Source organism: Cornus florida, unplaced genomic scaffold (assembly GCF_030987335.1).
Source record: "Cornus florida cultivar Cherokee Brave unplaced genomic scaffold, ASM3098733v1 CherokeeBrave_3.0.0_Hap2_Chr01, whole genome shotgun sequence".
NCBI classification, from domain to species: Eukaryota; Viridiplantae; Streptophyta; class Magnoliopsida; order Cornales; family Cornaceae; genus Cornus; species Cornus florida.
The window spans coordinates 29728026-29744327 of record NW_026775571.1 but is presented as its reverse complement, the minus strand read 5'-3'; the positions used below and the strand labels follow the sequence as shown (position 1 = coordinate 29744327).

Here is a 16302-nt window from a genome sequence, read left to right as displayed (position 1 = left end):
ATATAAAAAACTTTCCATATAAAATTTAAAAAAATTAAAAGTTCAGTGGGGCAGTTGCCTCCACTTGTTCCTTTGTGACAACGCCACTCTTTCCTATTTGTCTTCTTAATGTAACTTTGGAGTATAATTTACAATAAAATAAATATTTCATTTATTATTTAAACAAAGGCAAAAATGGTATTATATTATTTTTATTTAAAATTTCATTTTAAATCCAATTTGTTCCAAACATATAAATAAAATTTCATTTTAATTTCAATTCCTATTTCAATTTAGAATCTTTTTTCAAATCCTAAAATAATTGATTAGTGTTCGAGAAACTTGCAAAACCCTCTTTGGTTCTTCGTTTCTCTCTCGTCTCTCTCAAAACAGCAGGAGTGGGAGTAGGAGTCTTTGAGTTGGATATATTTTATAAATATATGGGGTTATCTGTTATAATTCATTAATGGTGACCAGAACGGTACAAAAATTATTACATAGCCTGGACGTAATGCCTTGCAACCACATAATTACAAATGAGATTTGATAATTATAAAATTTTAAATATCTTTTTAATTTTGTCTTAAATTCAGTTTAAAAGGTTAGGATTTAATTGGATAAATATTTATTAATTATATATTTCTTTAATTAACCTTCCAAGTCTTATTAAGCCCTGTTCTATTAAATATCTACTATCATATTTTAATCTTTTTTGTCCTCGATCTTTATATAATAATACCATTGTTTTAATGTGCATATCTATATGTTTTTCTCTGTAAGCATATTCATTTTTTTTTATTTTTTTGGTATACTTCAATATCTTAAATTGCGTTAAAGTTATGAAATTTTGAGTAAGATATCAATTTTACCACATTTTTGTATTCTTATACTTAAAAAATATAAAATACTAATTTTATAACCAAAAGACATACTCCAATTACCACTTTTGCATTCTTGTATTTGAAAAATCTATAATACAGAATTACTCCAATCTTCTCTATATATATATATATATTTTTTGTTTTGCCTTCTTAATTTAATTTTAGAGTATATTTTACAATAAAATAAATATTTTATTTATTATTTAAACAAAGACAAAAATAATATTATATTATTTTTATTCAAAATTTCATTTTAAATTCAATTTATTCCAAACATATAAATAGAATTTCATTTTAGGTTCTTTTCCAAATCCTAAAATAATTCATTCCAAACAAAGCGAGTGTTCGCAGAAACTTGCAAAACCCTCTTTGGTGCTTCGTTTCTCTCTTTTGTTTCTTTCGCTATAACATTGTAGTGGCAGTGGGAATAGGAGTCTTCGATTTAGAGAAGTAGAGAGAGAAGATGCCAGGGGCAACAATGGAGATGGAACCAGTGGAGCCACAATCTCTGAAGAAGCTCAGTTTCAAATCCCTAAAGCGAGCTCTCGATCTCTTCTCTCCTCTCCATGGCCACTTAGCCCCACCTGACTCTGAGAGGTGTTGTAACAACCATCGATCTATCTCTCTTTTTCTGTTTATCTATCTATATATCTCTCTCTATATATTTTGTATTACGCATATATGCATATATGCTTGTAGAGAGGAGGTTATTGAAAATTATTCCCTCCCCGTCTTCCTTTCTTAACCCTAATTTTGGTGTTAATTGTAATTAATAATAGTTTGATATTCCTAATTCGATTGTAGCGTCTTTCTTACTTCAATTCCTGATGCATTCAACATTATTTACTGAATGGACGTTTTTTTATTTTATTTTTATTTTTGGGTGCAGTAAGAAGATACGCATGAGCCATAAGGTTAGTGATCATAAATTAATTCATCAATTTATGCATTTTTGGTTTTTAGAATATTTGTGACAGCTTAGATTGTTTGTGAAATTATTATTATCTTTATCTGGAGCAAGATTTTATAAGTTGGGTATATTAATTAGACAAGTTTGGTGATGAAACTTTTGAAATTTATTTATTTATTTATTTTTTTCCAATAATAGTATTTAGTTCGTCAAACCATATAGTATTTGTTCTTTGGCTTTTGTATGTTTGTGTCTTTTATAACGGGAATAAAATTTTAATGTTGAAGCTCAATATGGAGTATGGAGGGATAAAAACCACAGAGACCCAGCTTCCTGCCCAAGCGAAGTCAGCTGCACAAGATCAATCTCAGCAAACTCCATCCAATGCTCTTGCCCTTCCAGGTTCCTAAAATTATTATTGTTATTAGCAGTAAACTATCTGTAGTCCAAAAAGGGAAAAAGGTAAAGGAAATTTTCTTGGGTGATAGAAGAGATTTATTTTAGGAGACATTGCTTGGTACAGTGGTAAAGGCCCAGGCCTGACAAGCATGATAATGTCGGCTCGAGTTTGAGAGCAGCCACATTCTAGTCTGTACAAAATAATGTCGAAGGTTTTCCGTCTCCAATGTTTCCTCCTATCACCCTGCATATGCAGTACTGGCACCGGACATGAAAATAGATTTTAAAAGGATTGGTGGGAGAATTAGGGAATGAATATTCTGTTATTTAAAAAAAAAAAAAAATCTTTATCAAGTTGAGACATTGCTTTATGGTTAATTAAGGTTTTCAAATTTTTGTTTTTTAATAATTAACTAAGGTCTTAAAAAACTTTTACTATTATTAGATCACCTCGATACTAGATTTTTGGTTTTGGGTTCAAAGAAGTTGAATGGGTGTAGATTTAGGTTTTTATATGAAGTTAACCAAAGTCAAAACCAAAGGATTTCTCAAAACAACTGCTTTCGTTATCTAGGATCGATACTAGAAAAGGATGGAGAATAGAAAAGGATGGAGAGATAGATAGTGATGTAACTAGTAGAATTGGTCCAAGTTGGACAAAATGGAGGCAACCTAGTGGAATTTTATGTGATAAAGGAATAACACATAGGCTAAAAGGAAAATTCTATAGGACTATTATGAGACCAACTATGTTGTATGGAGCGGAGTGTTGTGCCCTAAAAAAGAAACAAGAACAACGGGGGAATTTTCCGCAATGGGCGAAAGCCTGACGGAGCAATGCCGCGTGGAGGCTTCATGTAGCGGAAATGAGAATGTTAAGATAAATGATTGGAGTGACTGGAAGAGGAACGGTCACTAATGAGAGTGTGAGAGGAAAACTAGGTGTAGCACCCTTCGATGGGAATATTCGAGAGAGTAGGCTTAGATGATTTGGACATGTATATCGGAGACCTAGTAACGCACTGGTCAAATGAGAAAAACTAGTTGCAATAGAGGGAGAGACGGAGAGGGAGGCCAAAAATAACATGGGATGAGGTTATTAAAAATGATTTTAAAAAGTTAAAAATAGTAGTGAATTAGCATGTAATAGAAAAGATTTGAGAGAGAATGCATGTGAAACAATACAAATGAAACTATACACACGTTCTAATAGATCATGATATTTAGGTCAACTAGTTGGGCCTATTTGTCAAAGTGAAACAATTAAGGCTAATTCAATTATGGCCATTGATGGCCTGAATTGTTTCACTTTGACAAATAGGCCTAACTAGTAGGCCTGAATATCATTATTTTTGTTTTCTGATAATTAACTAAGGTCTTAAAAAACTTTTACTACTATTAGATCACCTCGATACTAGATTTTTGGTTTTGGGTTCAAAGAAGTTGAATGGGTGTAGATTTAGGTTTTTATATGAAGTTAACCAAAGTCAAAACCAAAGGATTTCTCAAAACAACTGCTTTCGTTATCTAGGATCGATAATAGAAAAGGATGGAGAGATAGATAGGGATGTAACTAGTAGAATTGGTCCAGGTTGGACAAAATGGAGGCAACCTAGTGGAATTTTATGTGATAAAGGAATAACACATAGGCTAAAAGGAAAATTCGATAGGACTATTATTAGACCAACTATGTTGTATGGAGCGGAGTGTTGTGCCCTAAAAAAGAAACAAGAACAATGGCTTCATGTAGCGGAAATGAGAATGTTAAGATAAATGAGTGGAGTGACTAGAAGAGATACAGTCGCTAATGAGAGTGTGAGAGGAAAACTAGGTGTAGCACCCATCGATGGGAATATTCGAGAGAGTAGGCTTAGATGATTTGGACATGTATATCGAAGACCTAGTAACGCACTGGTCAAATGAGGAAAACTACTTGCAATAGAGGGAGAGACGGAGAGAGAGGCCAAAAATAACATGGGATGAGGTTATTAAAAATGATTTAAAAAAGTTAAAAATAGTAGTGAATTAGCATGTAATAGGAAAAAGATATGAGAGAGAATGCAATTGAAACAATACAAATGAAACTACACACATGTTCTAATAGATCATGATATTCAGGCCAACTAGTTGGGCCTATTTGTCAAAGTGAAACAATTAAGGCCAATTCAGTTATGGCCATTGATGGCCTGAATTGTTTCACTTTGACAAATAGGCCTAACTAGTAGGCCTGAATATCATTTTCCCGTTGAAATATTATGAAACTATATGGGCACAAATTCTTTTGTAAAAACTTCCAGTTTTTTGCCCTTCGTTTTGGGGTTTTCAGGGGTAGTGCGGCCGTGCGCGGGGGGTGGGGGTGGTGGGGGGCGCTGGGGTGTCCAAACTATATATAGTTCTGCCACGGCATGTTAGAGGGGTTGGAGGAAATTGGGAGGCTGGTTCTTTTAACAAAAAATGCAAACACATATAGGGAGGCTGGTTCTTTTTAACATTGAAGCTCAACCAGTCATTGAGGTGCAATTAGTTTGATATTGAATTTTGCTGGTTTTAGTTTCAAAATAGTACAACAGTAAGATGGGGATACATTTGTGCCACTTTATAAATGAAATTTTGGAAAAGGCAAGTCATTTTTAGTAATTAGTAAGCAATCCAGTGTCACCTGAAACATGGGAACCTTTGAGACATAGCATCCTATATTAGCTTTTGTACAGTGGGCATATATTGATTATGAGGTATGAAAATGTGTTCCAGTATGTAGTTCTCTAGCATATTATTGTTGCTGTTTCAACTTTTAGCAATTCACATTTACAGTAAACACTTAAAAAAAAAATTTCAATAGAATTTCTTAAAATTTAACATTTTTGGTGGTTTAATCAGATTGTTCCACTATAATAACTAGATGTGGGGTTAAAAAGGGTTATTTTTATTTCTTTACTCATTGATCAGCCTCGTCAATATATAAATTTTCCTTTGCTTTTCGTATGATATGGAATTGAAAGTTAGAAGACGAGTTGCATCCTGTCTTTTTAAATTTTGACATTATAAAATGCTAAAGAGGTTTACATTCAAGTTTCTAAATCTGTTGACTTAGATCTGGATTTTATGTACAGGTGCGGACAACTCTAGAGATTCGCAAAAGGGAAGGGACCAAAATGATTTAGTTGTTGGTCCGTCTCTGCAATCAAAGGGATTGTACGTATGCATACTTATTTATGTTGTTTTAGAGGGTTATGCGAATATATTTCTGGTTCTGTTGATTTCCTGCGTTCCCTCCTTACTCATTGATACTTCACTCATGCCCTCTATGTCCAACTTTTTGAATTTGCTTCCCAGCATTTTGGCTACTTTTAGATGTTAATCATCCAAAACGATCTTTTATCTTAGCTGACCCTTATTTACCTTCCATGGGGAGATTTATGCTATAACCCCGACAGTGTGGCTATTGCCTATTACTAAAAAGAAAATAAAGTTTATGACTATTCAAGATATTGAGCTTAGACATGCAGAACTCTTATTTCTATTTGTTTTGCATGCTTGTTATCATTCCATTAATACAAACAACTTTTGCTGTTGGGCTGACTGTTGCTTATTTTTGGCAGAACTGATGTTGGTTTTTCAGGCAAGAACACTGCTGTTGTTTCTACTCCTGGTTCATCTGAAAGGTCTTAGGCTTTTCTCCTTTCTTTTCTTTTTCTGTTGTCCTTATAGTAAATGCTTGATGTGAGAAACTTGCTTCCTTTCGTTATCATGCATTAATTTCATGCCTTATGGAATATTAGTTTACTTTTATGAAACACAGATACCTCTATAAAGGAGTTGTATACCTATTGGATACTAGTATACCTCATCCTCAGTGGCCATGGATATGTGTCTAGCACTTCCTAAATGTATCCATAATTCAATCTGGAACTTGCATATTCTAAGTGTACTCATTATTCAGAAAGAGAACTTTCTATTAAACCACATATTAGATACATTTTAGATACTCCGCAATATATGTTTGTCACGTATTGGATAATAAAATGTAGCATTTGTAGTATAAATTATATTTATAATTGTAAGGAAAAGCTTAACAGTTAGGGTTTAAAATAGTTGGACCTTCTTAGAGAAGAAGAATGGAGATATAAATTTAGTTCAAAGTTTATGTCCATGTAACTTATTGTATTTTTTTTTTTTTTTTTGGATAAGTAATGTGTTTTTTTATATTATAAGATAGAAACACAGAATATTGATAGATTCATAAAATTGTGTCCGTTATACTGCTGGGGATTATTATTGGATCTGTTTGGGGTCTAGTGGATTATGCCCAGGTCCTCCAGAGGCTTGTTGGAGGCTTGGAGAGGTTGTAGAGTGGGGGCCCAAGCCCGTGATTATTGAAGGGTAACGCCTTTGTGCATTTGGTGGTGTCTATGGCAAGAAAGAAATAGTATATCTTTTGAAGGAAAGGAGACTCCTATTGGAATGCTGAAATTCTCCATTATTAGTGCTCTTTTTTGTTGGGTTCTAGGGAGAAATTGCAACTCCATGATGGAGATTGTTGATATCTTGACTCTTTGACAGTTTAGAGGCCCTATTTGGTGGCCTTGTGTAGCTTTTGAGGGATGCGTTCCCCTTTTGAACACTTTTTTATACACGTACTTGTCAAAAAAAAAAAAAAAAATTGATAAATTGTTGCTTTGGGTGATAGATGGCACCTAGGAAAAAAGAAAAAAAGTGTCTTATATAATTGAAGTATTAAATACATATTCAATTTTTGTTGTTTTGTTTACATGTTCCTTTTCTTTCAAATTGACATGCCGAAATGCATTATGCATAGCTGCACCTTATTACTTGCTATTTGAAAAATAAATATATAATTTTCTCTGATCTAATAAGTGGTTGCCATTACAAAATGAAGTTTAGTGATACATTCTTTACTCTCTGATTTTTTGGATTGACCATATGTTTATTCTATATTTGCTTATGGATCCCAATTCTTGAAAAAATGGCTAGGTCTGGTTAAAAGTTTAAATCCTTTTTGTTACTTCCAGGAATCTCTCAACTTCTGCCCTTATGGAAAGAATTCCAAGCAGATGGCCGCGCCCTGTATGGCATGCCCCGTGGAAAAACTACAGGGTAAGAACCTTTTCCTTTTCCCTCATTGCAGTGGATGGGAAGTTGGTGGTGGATATATATATATATATATATATATTGGAGTTCTTGTCATTGTTTATCCAACTACAAATATATGTTGTTTTACCAGTCAGGAAAAATCAATGCTGAGATTGACTCATATTATATATGAACATATACTGATTTACACTAGCAACAATGAGAGGCTTCAGTAATAATATTTCATTAGAACTTAGTTATAACTGGCTTATGTGACGTAAGGACTTGCCATTATATATTTATTGATAGTTGCTCCCTTTATTCCAAATTTTTTTTCCAACTGTTTAAGATGAGCATTTATTACATTCAAACTCAAATAGAAAGCACGATTAATCAAAGCTGACCCTCCAATTCGAAAAGGATAATTTTGTAGATTTATAACATTTCATATATTGGCTTTTCAAATTGAACATCTATATTGGGGTATTCAAACAAGGAAAATATAAATCAACAAATTTGGAAGGAGGGAGTATTGGTTTCTCTATTGGATAGGATAATGTCTTTTAACTTATCTTTTTTCATACTCTTCTGAACAGAGAATATATTAGCTATTCTTGCATCATATTAACCAGTTGTATTTTTGACAAAGGTATATAAGAGCTATATTGAGGGATTCGTGCTCTATCAGATACATCCATGGTGAAATAACTAAGGGCCTACTTGGTTTGTCACTCATAAAACAGTTTACTATTTTCAGAGAACTGAAAATCAGAAATCTGTACAAAAACTCTGCGTAGTTTTCTGAAATCTGTTTTCTGATCAGTTATAAAATTTTCTGATTTCAGAGAACTGTCTTTCATAGTTTACCCGAAAACAGTTTTCTAATTTCTGAGTTCTTGAGAACTGTTTTTAAAGTGACCAACCAAGCAGGCCCTAACGATATAGCAAATATAATTACATAGTGCATACATGTATGCACTACTCTGAATTTGTTTGTGACCTACGCACAACTCTGAATTTTTCTGTGACCCTGTTGGTTCTTCCATCTTGTGTTTGTATATTTGTGATGAAACCTCCTGGAAACTAAATCTCTTGTTGATGACTTATCTGCTTTACCATTTACTAATTGAGCTGCATGTGTTTCTGTTTTCAATCTTGATTACCAACTTTATATGTTTTCTAACATTATTAATGTCAAACTTGTGTAGGTTATTAGTGGCCATCTGGGATGGGTGAGATCTATAGCGTTCGATCCAAGTAATGAATGGTTTTGCACAGGTTCTGCAGATCGAACAATCAAGGTAAGAAGTTTCAAGCTTGTTTCTGCAGATGACTGCTTAAGATTTATCTCTCCCATTGAGTTGATCTTATGGTTTTGTAATATATTTATGAGCTTTTGATAATAAAATTTAGCAAATTGTGAAGCACTGCACTGTTATGTGGAGATTAAAGATTTGCAAGTATTCAAGTTATCTGAAGTGTGGCGGATTCTTCCCTGAAAACAGTGACAAGACAGCAAAACTGCAATGAGCCTGCTAATTAGGAATTACAACCATAGTTACAAATTCTCTATCACTATTTAGACAAATTATATTTTATTCTGGAGCCTGAATTGAGTTGGAGGAGAAAAAAATTTGGAGTTGATATCTTCGAAAAATAAGGAGGATTAGTTATTCTAATTACATATCATGACACATTCACGATGAGGTTCAGTAGTGTATATTGGTCAGTTTAATTGATGAAATCAAACCAGGGGTATGGTAATTAAAAGTTTGGAGAGAAATTATAGTCTAGTGAGGTTTTGAAAGAAATAGTGACTTTGAGTGTCACATATCCAGAGTCATTAATGGTTAGTGATGATTGAAGGTCAAGGGATACGAAAGAGTGAAAAGTTTTCCCACCCAGGCTTGACTATTGTGATTTATGTGTATGATATATACTTATGAATTTGAAAGGAATATTATAAAGTACTTGTAAGACCGTTTAACTGGGACACAATGTTGGGCATTACTGTATCTTCATAAACTCAAGTATTTCCGAAATGGGGATGTTGAGAAAGAGTCTAATAGCAGCAGCACCAATTGGAGATGAAATGAAGGAAAACTGATTAAGATGGTGTAGCCATGTGCAACAAAGATGAATCAATATTCAATACATTGGCAAGGAAAGTGAGATGGTCTATGTTGAACTGCTAAGGAAGCAGGAAAGACCAAACTTAATGTGGTTAAATTACTTCTCAATAATAATAATAATAATAATGTAATTAAATAAAGGTGAAAAACACGACAGCATGTTGCTTTAACAAATTGACAGCCTTTGGACAAAGCAGAATGATGAAAGAGGATTCACACAACCAACCATCCCAACCCCTAATAATTGGGACGAGGCACAGTTGAGTCTAGTTGAGTTAAGTTAGCCCGCCATGTAGAAGACACTAAAAAGGTCAAACGGAAAAGAAATAAATCTAAGAATAAGATGAACTGACAAGAAGTAGTTCAAAAAATGAATTGGAACCAAATAGTTTTGTTAAAATTGACTTCTAAATTTCATGATTGTGCCATAACTTATGGCAGTAAATATCGGTGCTGAACCTCATGTTGAGAGAATTTAATCTGCATGTGATGATATTGATATGATCATTAGAAGACCTTGCCAAAGAAGTGAAATTACATAGTTGAAAATAGGAAACTTTTAATGGAACATTTTGGTAAATGATTGGAGAGGGAAAAAAAAATGAAAATCTTAGTGGAAGCTGTTAACAAATAATGACACAAAAACTTGATAATTGGATCATAAGGTGAGTATTCATCAGTAAGATAGCATCCTCACACCTACAGAGTCAACCATGTAGAAGACTAACTTCAAGCGCAAAATTCTTTCAAGAATATATTTATTTTTGATAAGTTAAGATTCATTGAAAAGCACTCAAAAGAGGGGAAAATACATTGTGGAACTATTTTTTTGATGTTTAGGCACAAGTGATACTCAGTTCGAATGTAAAAAGTTATTCTATCCTAAGTTTGTATGTCTTAACCAACTTGGATACTATCTTAACTAAATACATTGGTTAAGAGAGTGAGGGGCACAACAGGTAAGAAGATAGTAAACCAAGGTTGAAATGCCCTTGATCTTATGATCTCTAACAATACTTTATACCTAAAACTTACAGTTTACAACTATGTTCTTCAATGAACTGTAGATTGATATAGTGCCTTCAATTTTTATTTATTTATTATTTTGGTGGATTAGTAATAATTTTAAATCTTTTTTTCCCCTTTAAAAAACCTGATGATCTTGATCAGTATAAATATGTTAATGTATGATTTATATTTTCTTCCATGCCATAGGAACCATTTATAGAACCCATCAACAATTTCTAAAATAGATTGAGGTTTTTCTGGACCAGCTACTGAAGAATTTTTTTTCCTTCTTTTGTGGTTGACAAGATATGGGACGTAGGTAGTGGACAGCTAAAGCTCACACTAACTGGGCACATCGAACAAGTACGAGGTATATTTCTTTTTAGTTATTGGTGTTGTAATTTATACCGTTGGCTAATCATGTTGTAGAAAGTGACTGTGTACTTCAGGCATTAGAATGGTAAAATTATATGTTTTTCTTTACAGGGCTTGCTGTTAGCAACAAACACACATATATGTTCTCTGCTGGTGATGACAAACAAGTGAAATGCTGGGACCTTGAACAAAATAAGGTTGGTAAATGACTGCTTGAAAGCTGTTTTAGTGTAAAAATTGTGTTTGAACATATAAGTTTTCTTATTTTTCTTTGTTTTTGTTCTTTTAGGTTATTCGTTCGTATCATGGTCATTTAAGTGGTGTTTATTGCTTGGCTCTTCATCCCACTATCGACATTCTTCTTACTGGAGGTCGTGATTCTGTCTGCCGGGTATGAAATTTGTCATCGTAAAGAGAAAACACATCCTGTATTTTTTACTCTTTTAGTCTTTCAAGCTACTTGTTAGAGTGTGTTCTATATTTTGCTGACTTTAGCATAGAAGGATGATCTTAATAAAACTGCACTTTTCAGGTCTGGGATATCCGTAGCAAGATGCAAATTCATGCACTCTCCGGGCATGACAACACAGTTTGCTCAGTTTTCACTCGGCCTACGGTAAGCATTCTTTTAGGCAATGTGATAAATGATGTTTAACTCATACTATGCTTTACTTAGTATCTTTTCTTTTTTTCTACACGGTTGTCTGCAGAGTAAGGACAGTACTGCCAATGAGTTTAGCAACTTAATATTTATGTTCTCATTTAATGAACATGTTATTAGGAATTTCCTCTTGGGGATTATCTTAAGTTTAATTCTGATATGGATCTACTGTACATAGAGTAAAAAGGAGAAGGCAGGCCCATTTAACTGTCCCAAGAAGATGGGATTAAGGTTTCTTGAGGTGCTGAGTAGGGAGAAATAATGATTGGGACTACTGTGGGCCCATGGGCATTAAATATTTTCCCCCTTCTATGTACTATGAGATTAAGCAAAAATGGTTTCATGGTTATTACTCATTGTTTTTTTCCCCTCCAATATGTCCATACGTTATTTCTGAAATGAAATTGCCTACAACTTGAATTATGAGAAGCTTCTTACTATAAAAACTATAAACAAACAAACAAAATCAATAACCGGGTAGTTTAAAAATTAAAATATGCAATGTTATTTCCTAAGAAACATTCTGATGAAGATTGCTTTTAAGTGTGGCTACTACCCACCATAACATGGTGATGGAAGTGCCAGCGTGGAATCTAAAAGTAGGGGTGTGGTTAAGGCTTAAAAACTTCAAATGAGTCTTGTTTGGAAAAACCATTGGGATTGCAAGTAGCTTTGTTGCTTCATGAAACTTACACATCCTTGGAAAAATTAATTCTTCTCTATACTTAAAATAATGTTTTACTTTTTTATTGAATCGAGGAAAGGGCTTGGATTATTCTCTTTTATCAACATGGACACACGGTTTTATAACATCCAAAATTCAAAATGCACTATAACTAAGGAAAGCGTGTTTGATCTCCAACACGTGTGAGGTGTCTGACATGACAAATATAAATTAATAATAATCTTCTTATTTTGTTTGATCCAGAAAAAAAAAAACAAAAAAAACAAATATTGTTATTTAGCTCATACAATTCATCTATCTTCTCATTCCTCTTTATGTTTTTTAGCATCATATCAAAGCTAATTGTAGAACTCTGTTTCCAGGATCCACAAGTCGTCACTGGTTCCCATGACACTACTATAAAATTCTGGGATCTTAGATATGGTAATTAATTTCTTGATTATTTTATTATTATTATTATTATTATTATTGTTTTGTTTCCATAGTACTTTGTGCATTTCGCTTTCGCTTTTAATGATATCAATTGTCATGTCTGTCAGGTAAAACAATGGCAACACTCACACACCATAAGAAATCTGTGCGAGCAATGGCTCAGCATCCTAAGGAGTATTTACTTGCCTTTTGTATTCTGTTCTTTGTAAAAGAATGGAGTATGGTGAATTTTCAATTAGTCCCATTAATATTTAACTCTTCTTCCATCTTGAAATTAATTTTATCTTGTGATGTTGCAGGAATTGTTTTGCTTCTGCGTCAGCTGACAACATAAAAAAATTCAACCTTCCAAAAGGAGAATTTGTGCACAACATGCTGTGAGTTTCTCAGTAATTCTTGTTGGGGAATGCTACATCTACAGTCTGCGCTTCTTTAATATATTTGAACCATAGCCTTTTTTGCTTTTCATGACGAATAAGACTATGATAGATGACTGACTTAGACACAGTGCATATGAATATGGATTGGGATCACATACTCAAATTCACAATAGGGAATAAAGAAAAAGGAATCCCTTGCAAGTGAAAACCAAAAGTTTTGTACTTTCAGTTAGGTTGGTAACAACATTGAGGTAAATATGGTCAAACTTGTCAATATGTATGAAAATAAAAGCAAAACTAGGAAATGGTGATTGACTTGGTTCATCTCCTAAAAATTGCAAAAATTTCATCTCAAATGAGTAGAAGGTGATAGTAATGTGGGAGGATACATGTGTGGTTGAAAGCCTGTCAAGGAAGAAATGACATGCTGGTCTTAATGGTACAAGATGCGCTCAAAGCTTTTGGATCAAGGGGTGGTTCCACAAAATGAGTGGGGGGATCAAGTTAATAACATACTACGTCAGTTTGCTTATTGTGCGTAGCCTATATCTTTACTGTTTCCGGATTATTTTTGTTCTTTATAACTTATTTTATTATTATTTTTCTTCTTTAAATAAGGACAAATATTCCTAACAAGACTTGACGACACTTCCGCCGATTTAGACTCCTGTATACACACACCATGCGCATTACAATATCTGATAGCTAGTTTTACCACCTTCCTTTAGTCCTGATTATTGAGCACCCCCGGATATTCCATGACACCATTGTCAACCAAAACAGTTTAAGATTTTAATTACTCTAAATCAGTGCCAAATAAAGCCAAAATACTCGGACTGATTTAGAGTGAAGGCATTTTATGATTTTAATCATTGAACCCATGCCTCTAATATATTTGACAGTAGGGATGGCTCCTTATTTTGCTACTAACTGCTGTGCATGAATGTGCTAATGTAAAACAATGTACTCATTCGTGGAAGTGAAAGCACCCTTGTTTTATATTCTTTAAGTTCCTCGCTATTATTATTTTTAGTTGTTTGTCTAGTCTGATAATTTACGCTGATACTTGAATTGTCGGGGTTTCCTCATGCAGCTCTCAGCAGAAAACAATCATCAACACGATGGCAGTCAATGAAGAGGGTGTACTGGCTACAGCAGGTGAGAATGTAGTCCATTTTGGTTGAGACTAAATTTGATTGATCACATGTGAATGGATGTCCTTTGTTACATGGACTCGGGTTCGTGTGTCGAATACGGGTATGTATCCATGTGTCGGGCGTGTCAAATCTCCAAACAGAAGTACACACGGACAAGACTAAATATTCATTTTATTAATTATATTTTTTTATTTTTTAGAGTAAAGTAATGTTTTTATCTTATATAATGTTCAATATAGGCATTTAACTCATTTCAAAGTAATAATATAATATAATTGAGTGATTGGATATGCTTTTTAAATGCATGTCCAACCAAAAGTGTTGGACACATATCCCATACCCATGTCGGAGCAATGCGTCCGACACGGTACTTCACTACTTTTGAAGAGTCCATGTAATATAGATGATGTCACAAGTTTGATACTTCAATTCAGCTTGGAGCTTAGCTCAGATAAAGATGGTTGTATCAACTTTATCTTTATTTTTCCTCTGTTAGGTTTGGTTGTTTTTTCCCCTTTTTTCTCGTTTGGATGGGGTTTGGTATTTTGCTAGTTGTGCACGGGTTTAGTGGTAGAGCCCCCATTGCACATTCACCTTATAAACAGGGTTTATGTGAATAATTGTGAAACCTCTTATTTATTTTTCTTGTTGTTGAAGGTGACAATGGGAGTCTCTGGTTCTGGGATTGGAAGAGCGGTCACAATTTCCAGCAATCCCAAACAATTGTACAGCCGGGTGTGTATCTTGTGTACCTTTATTCCATTTATTGGGTTTTGATGTTTGTGTTGAAAGGAAAATCATGAACGTCGGGTGTATGTTTTCAGGCTCGCTCGATAGTGAAGCTGGCATATATGCGGTCTCCTATGATGTTACCGGTACAAGACTTATCACTTGTGAAGCCGATAAGACCATCAAGATGTGGAAAGAGGACGAAAATGCCACCCCAGAAACTCATCCAGTCAACTTCAAGCCGCCTAAAGATATTAGGCGGTTTTAGTCGTATGCTGATCAAAGTGTTCCCCGTAAAGCAGTTTCCCTTCTATGAAGAAGCAGCTTCATGAATAGCTTTGTGATATGTTTTAACTTAATGCTAATTTTCTAAATGTGGGTATTTTTGCAAAAAAATGAATTAGAAAAGTGAGTTGCGATAAAATGATCTAGAAAAGCTTTGTGATATGTAACTGGAAGTTAATTATCTAAAATGACAAATTTTATAACACTTTTTTTTTTTTTTTTTAACTTGGCTCTTCTCCTTAAATATGGAATATCAACTATTTACCAAATTACTTTACTATGCCCTACTAACTTGGAATGTATGTGTCCTTTTTATTAATGTGTATAATGAGAGTATGAGGATAAAAAAATATATAAAATTTTTCCAAATTTTTTTTTTAACCAAACAATGAAATGTGTAATCTCAAAAAATAGTGATACAAAAATTTTTCTTTCCTTCTAACCAAACAATGAAATATTTTCGGTCAAAACCAATATCAATCACGAGAGTGTGCTCTTGACCTCCTCCTTCCTATTTTTAACTGATAATTATGGTTCAATTCTTTTATTTAATTTGGTCTTACTAAAATTCATATTATTTTTTACATCTAGCACTTATATCTTAGTTTCCCGGACGTTATTTAATTTAAGTAACTTTCAATTTATCCTTGTAAAGAACATGACAGTACTTTTGTACCTTTTTTTATTTTGTCTTTTATTGCATTTTCTACTGTTTTGCTTCCTTTTACTAAATTTGTCCCTCCTTTCAATTATAATCAAAGTACGTAATTATTAAGTTTCATACTTGAAGAAAAAAATATTTTCACAGTAAGTATCAATTGACATTTTTAACACTTTAGATTTGCAAGCAATAGTTTTTTTTTTTTTTTTTTTTTAAGTAATCATATCACTTATTGTTTACTTTTTTTCAAAAAAGTATTCTAAATTAGACAGGAATATTAGAACCCCACTTACATTTTCAACTACAAAATAAAGATCTATGTATAAAAAAACATTTTTATCAATAGAACTGTTAAAAAAATGCATTAAGTAAAAACCATGTTGAGATGTTTGGTGATGCATTATAATAAGTAGTTTTCATAATAAAATTATTTTTTAATTTATTTTGTAATAATATTATTTTAAATATTTTTATTGCTAATTTTACAATAATATCCTTTAATTAAGGAATGAGTGTAATTATCTTTATAAAAAATAA

General features: G+C 33.1%; 1 protein-coding gene across 1 annotated transcript; it reads left to right on the top strand.

Annotated features, from left to right (window-relative positions):
• Positions 1–1167: 1167 nt before the first annotated feature.
• On the top strand, positions 1168–15327 carry LOC132294215 (protein pleiotropic regulatory locus 1). The gene is made up of 17 exons (XM_059791983.1): positions 1168–1457; positions 1750–1774; positions 2058–2172; positions 5280–5361; positions 5769–5831; positions 7200–7284; positions 8469–8561; positions 10707–10770; positions 10887–10972; positions 11065–11166; positions 11308–11391; positions 12484–12544; positions 12661–12727; positions 12853–12930; positions 14027–14091; positions 14748–14825; positions 14915–15327. The coding sequence occupies exons 1-17, from the start codon at positions 1324–1326 to the stop codon at positions 15085–15087; spliced, it is 1455 nt and encodes a 484-aa protein (XP_059647966.1). The 5' UTR covers positions 1168–1323; the 3' UTR covers positions 15088–15327.
• The last annotated feature ends 975 nt before the right edge of the window (positions 15328–16302 follow it).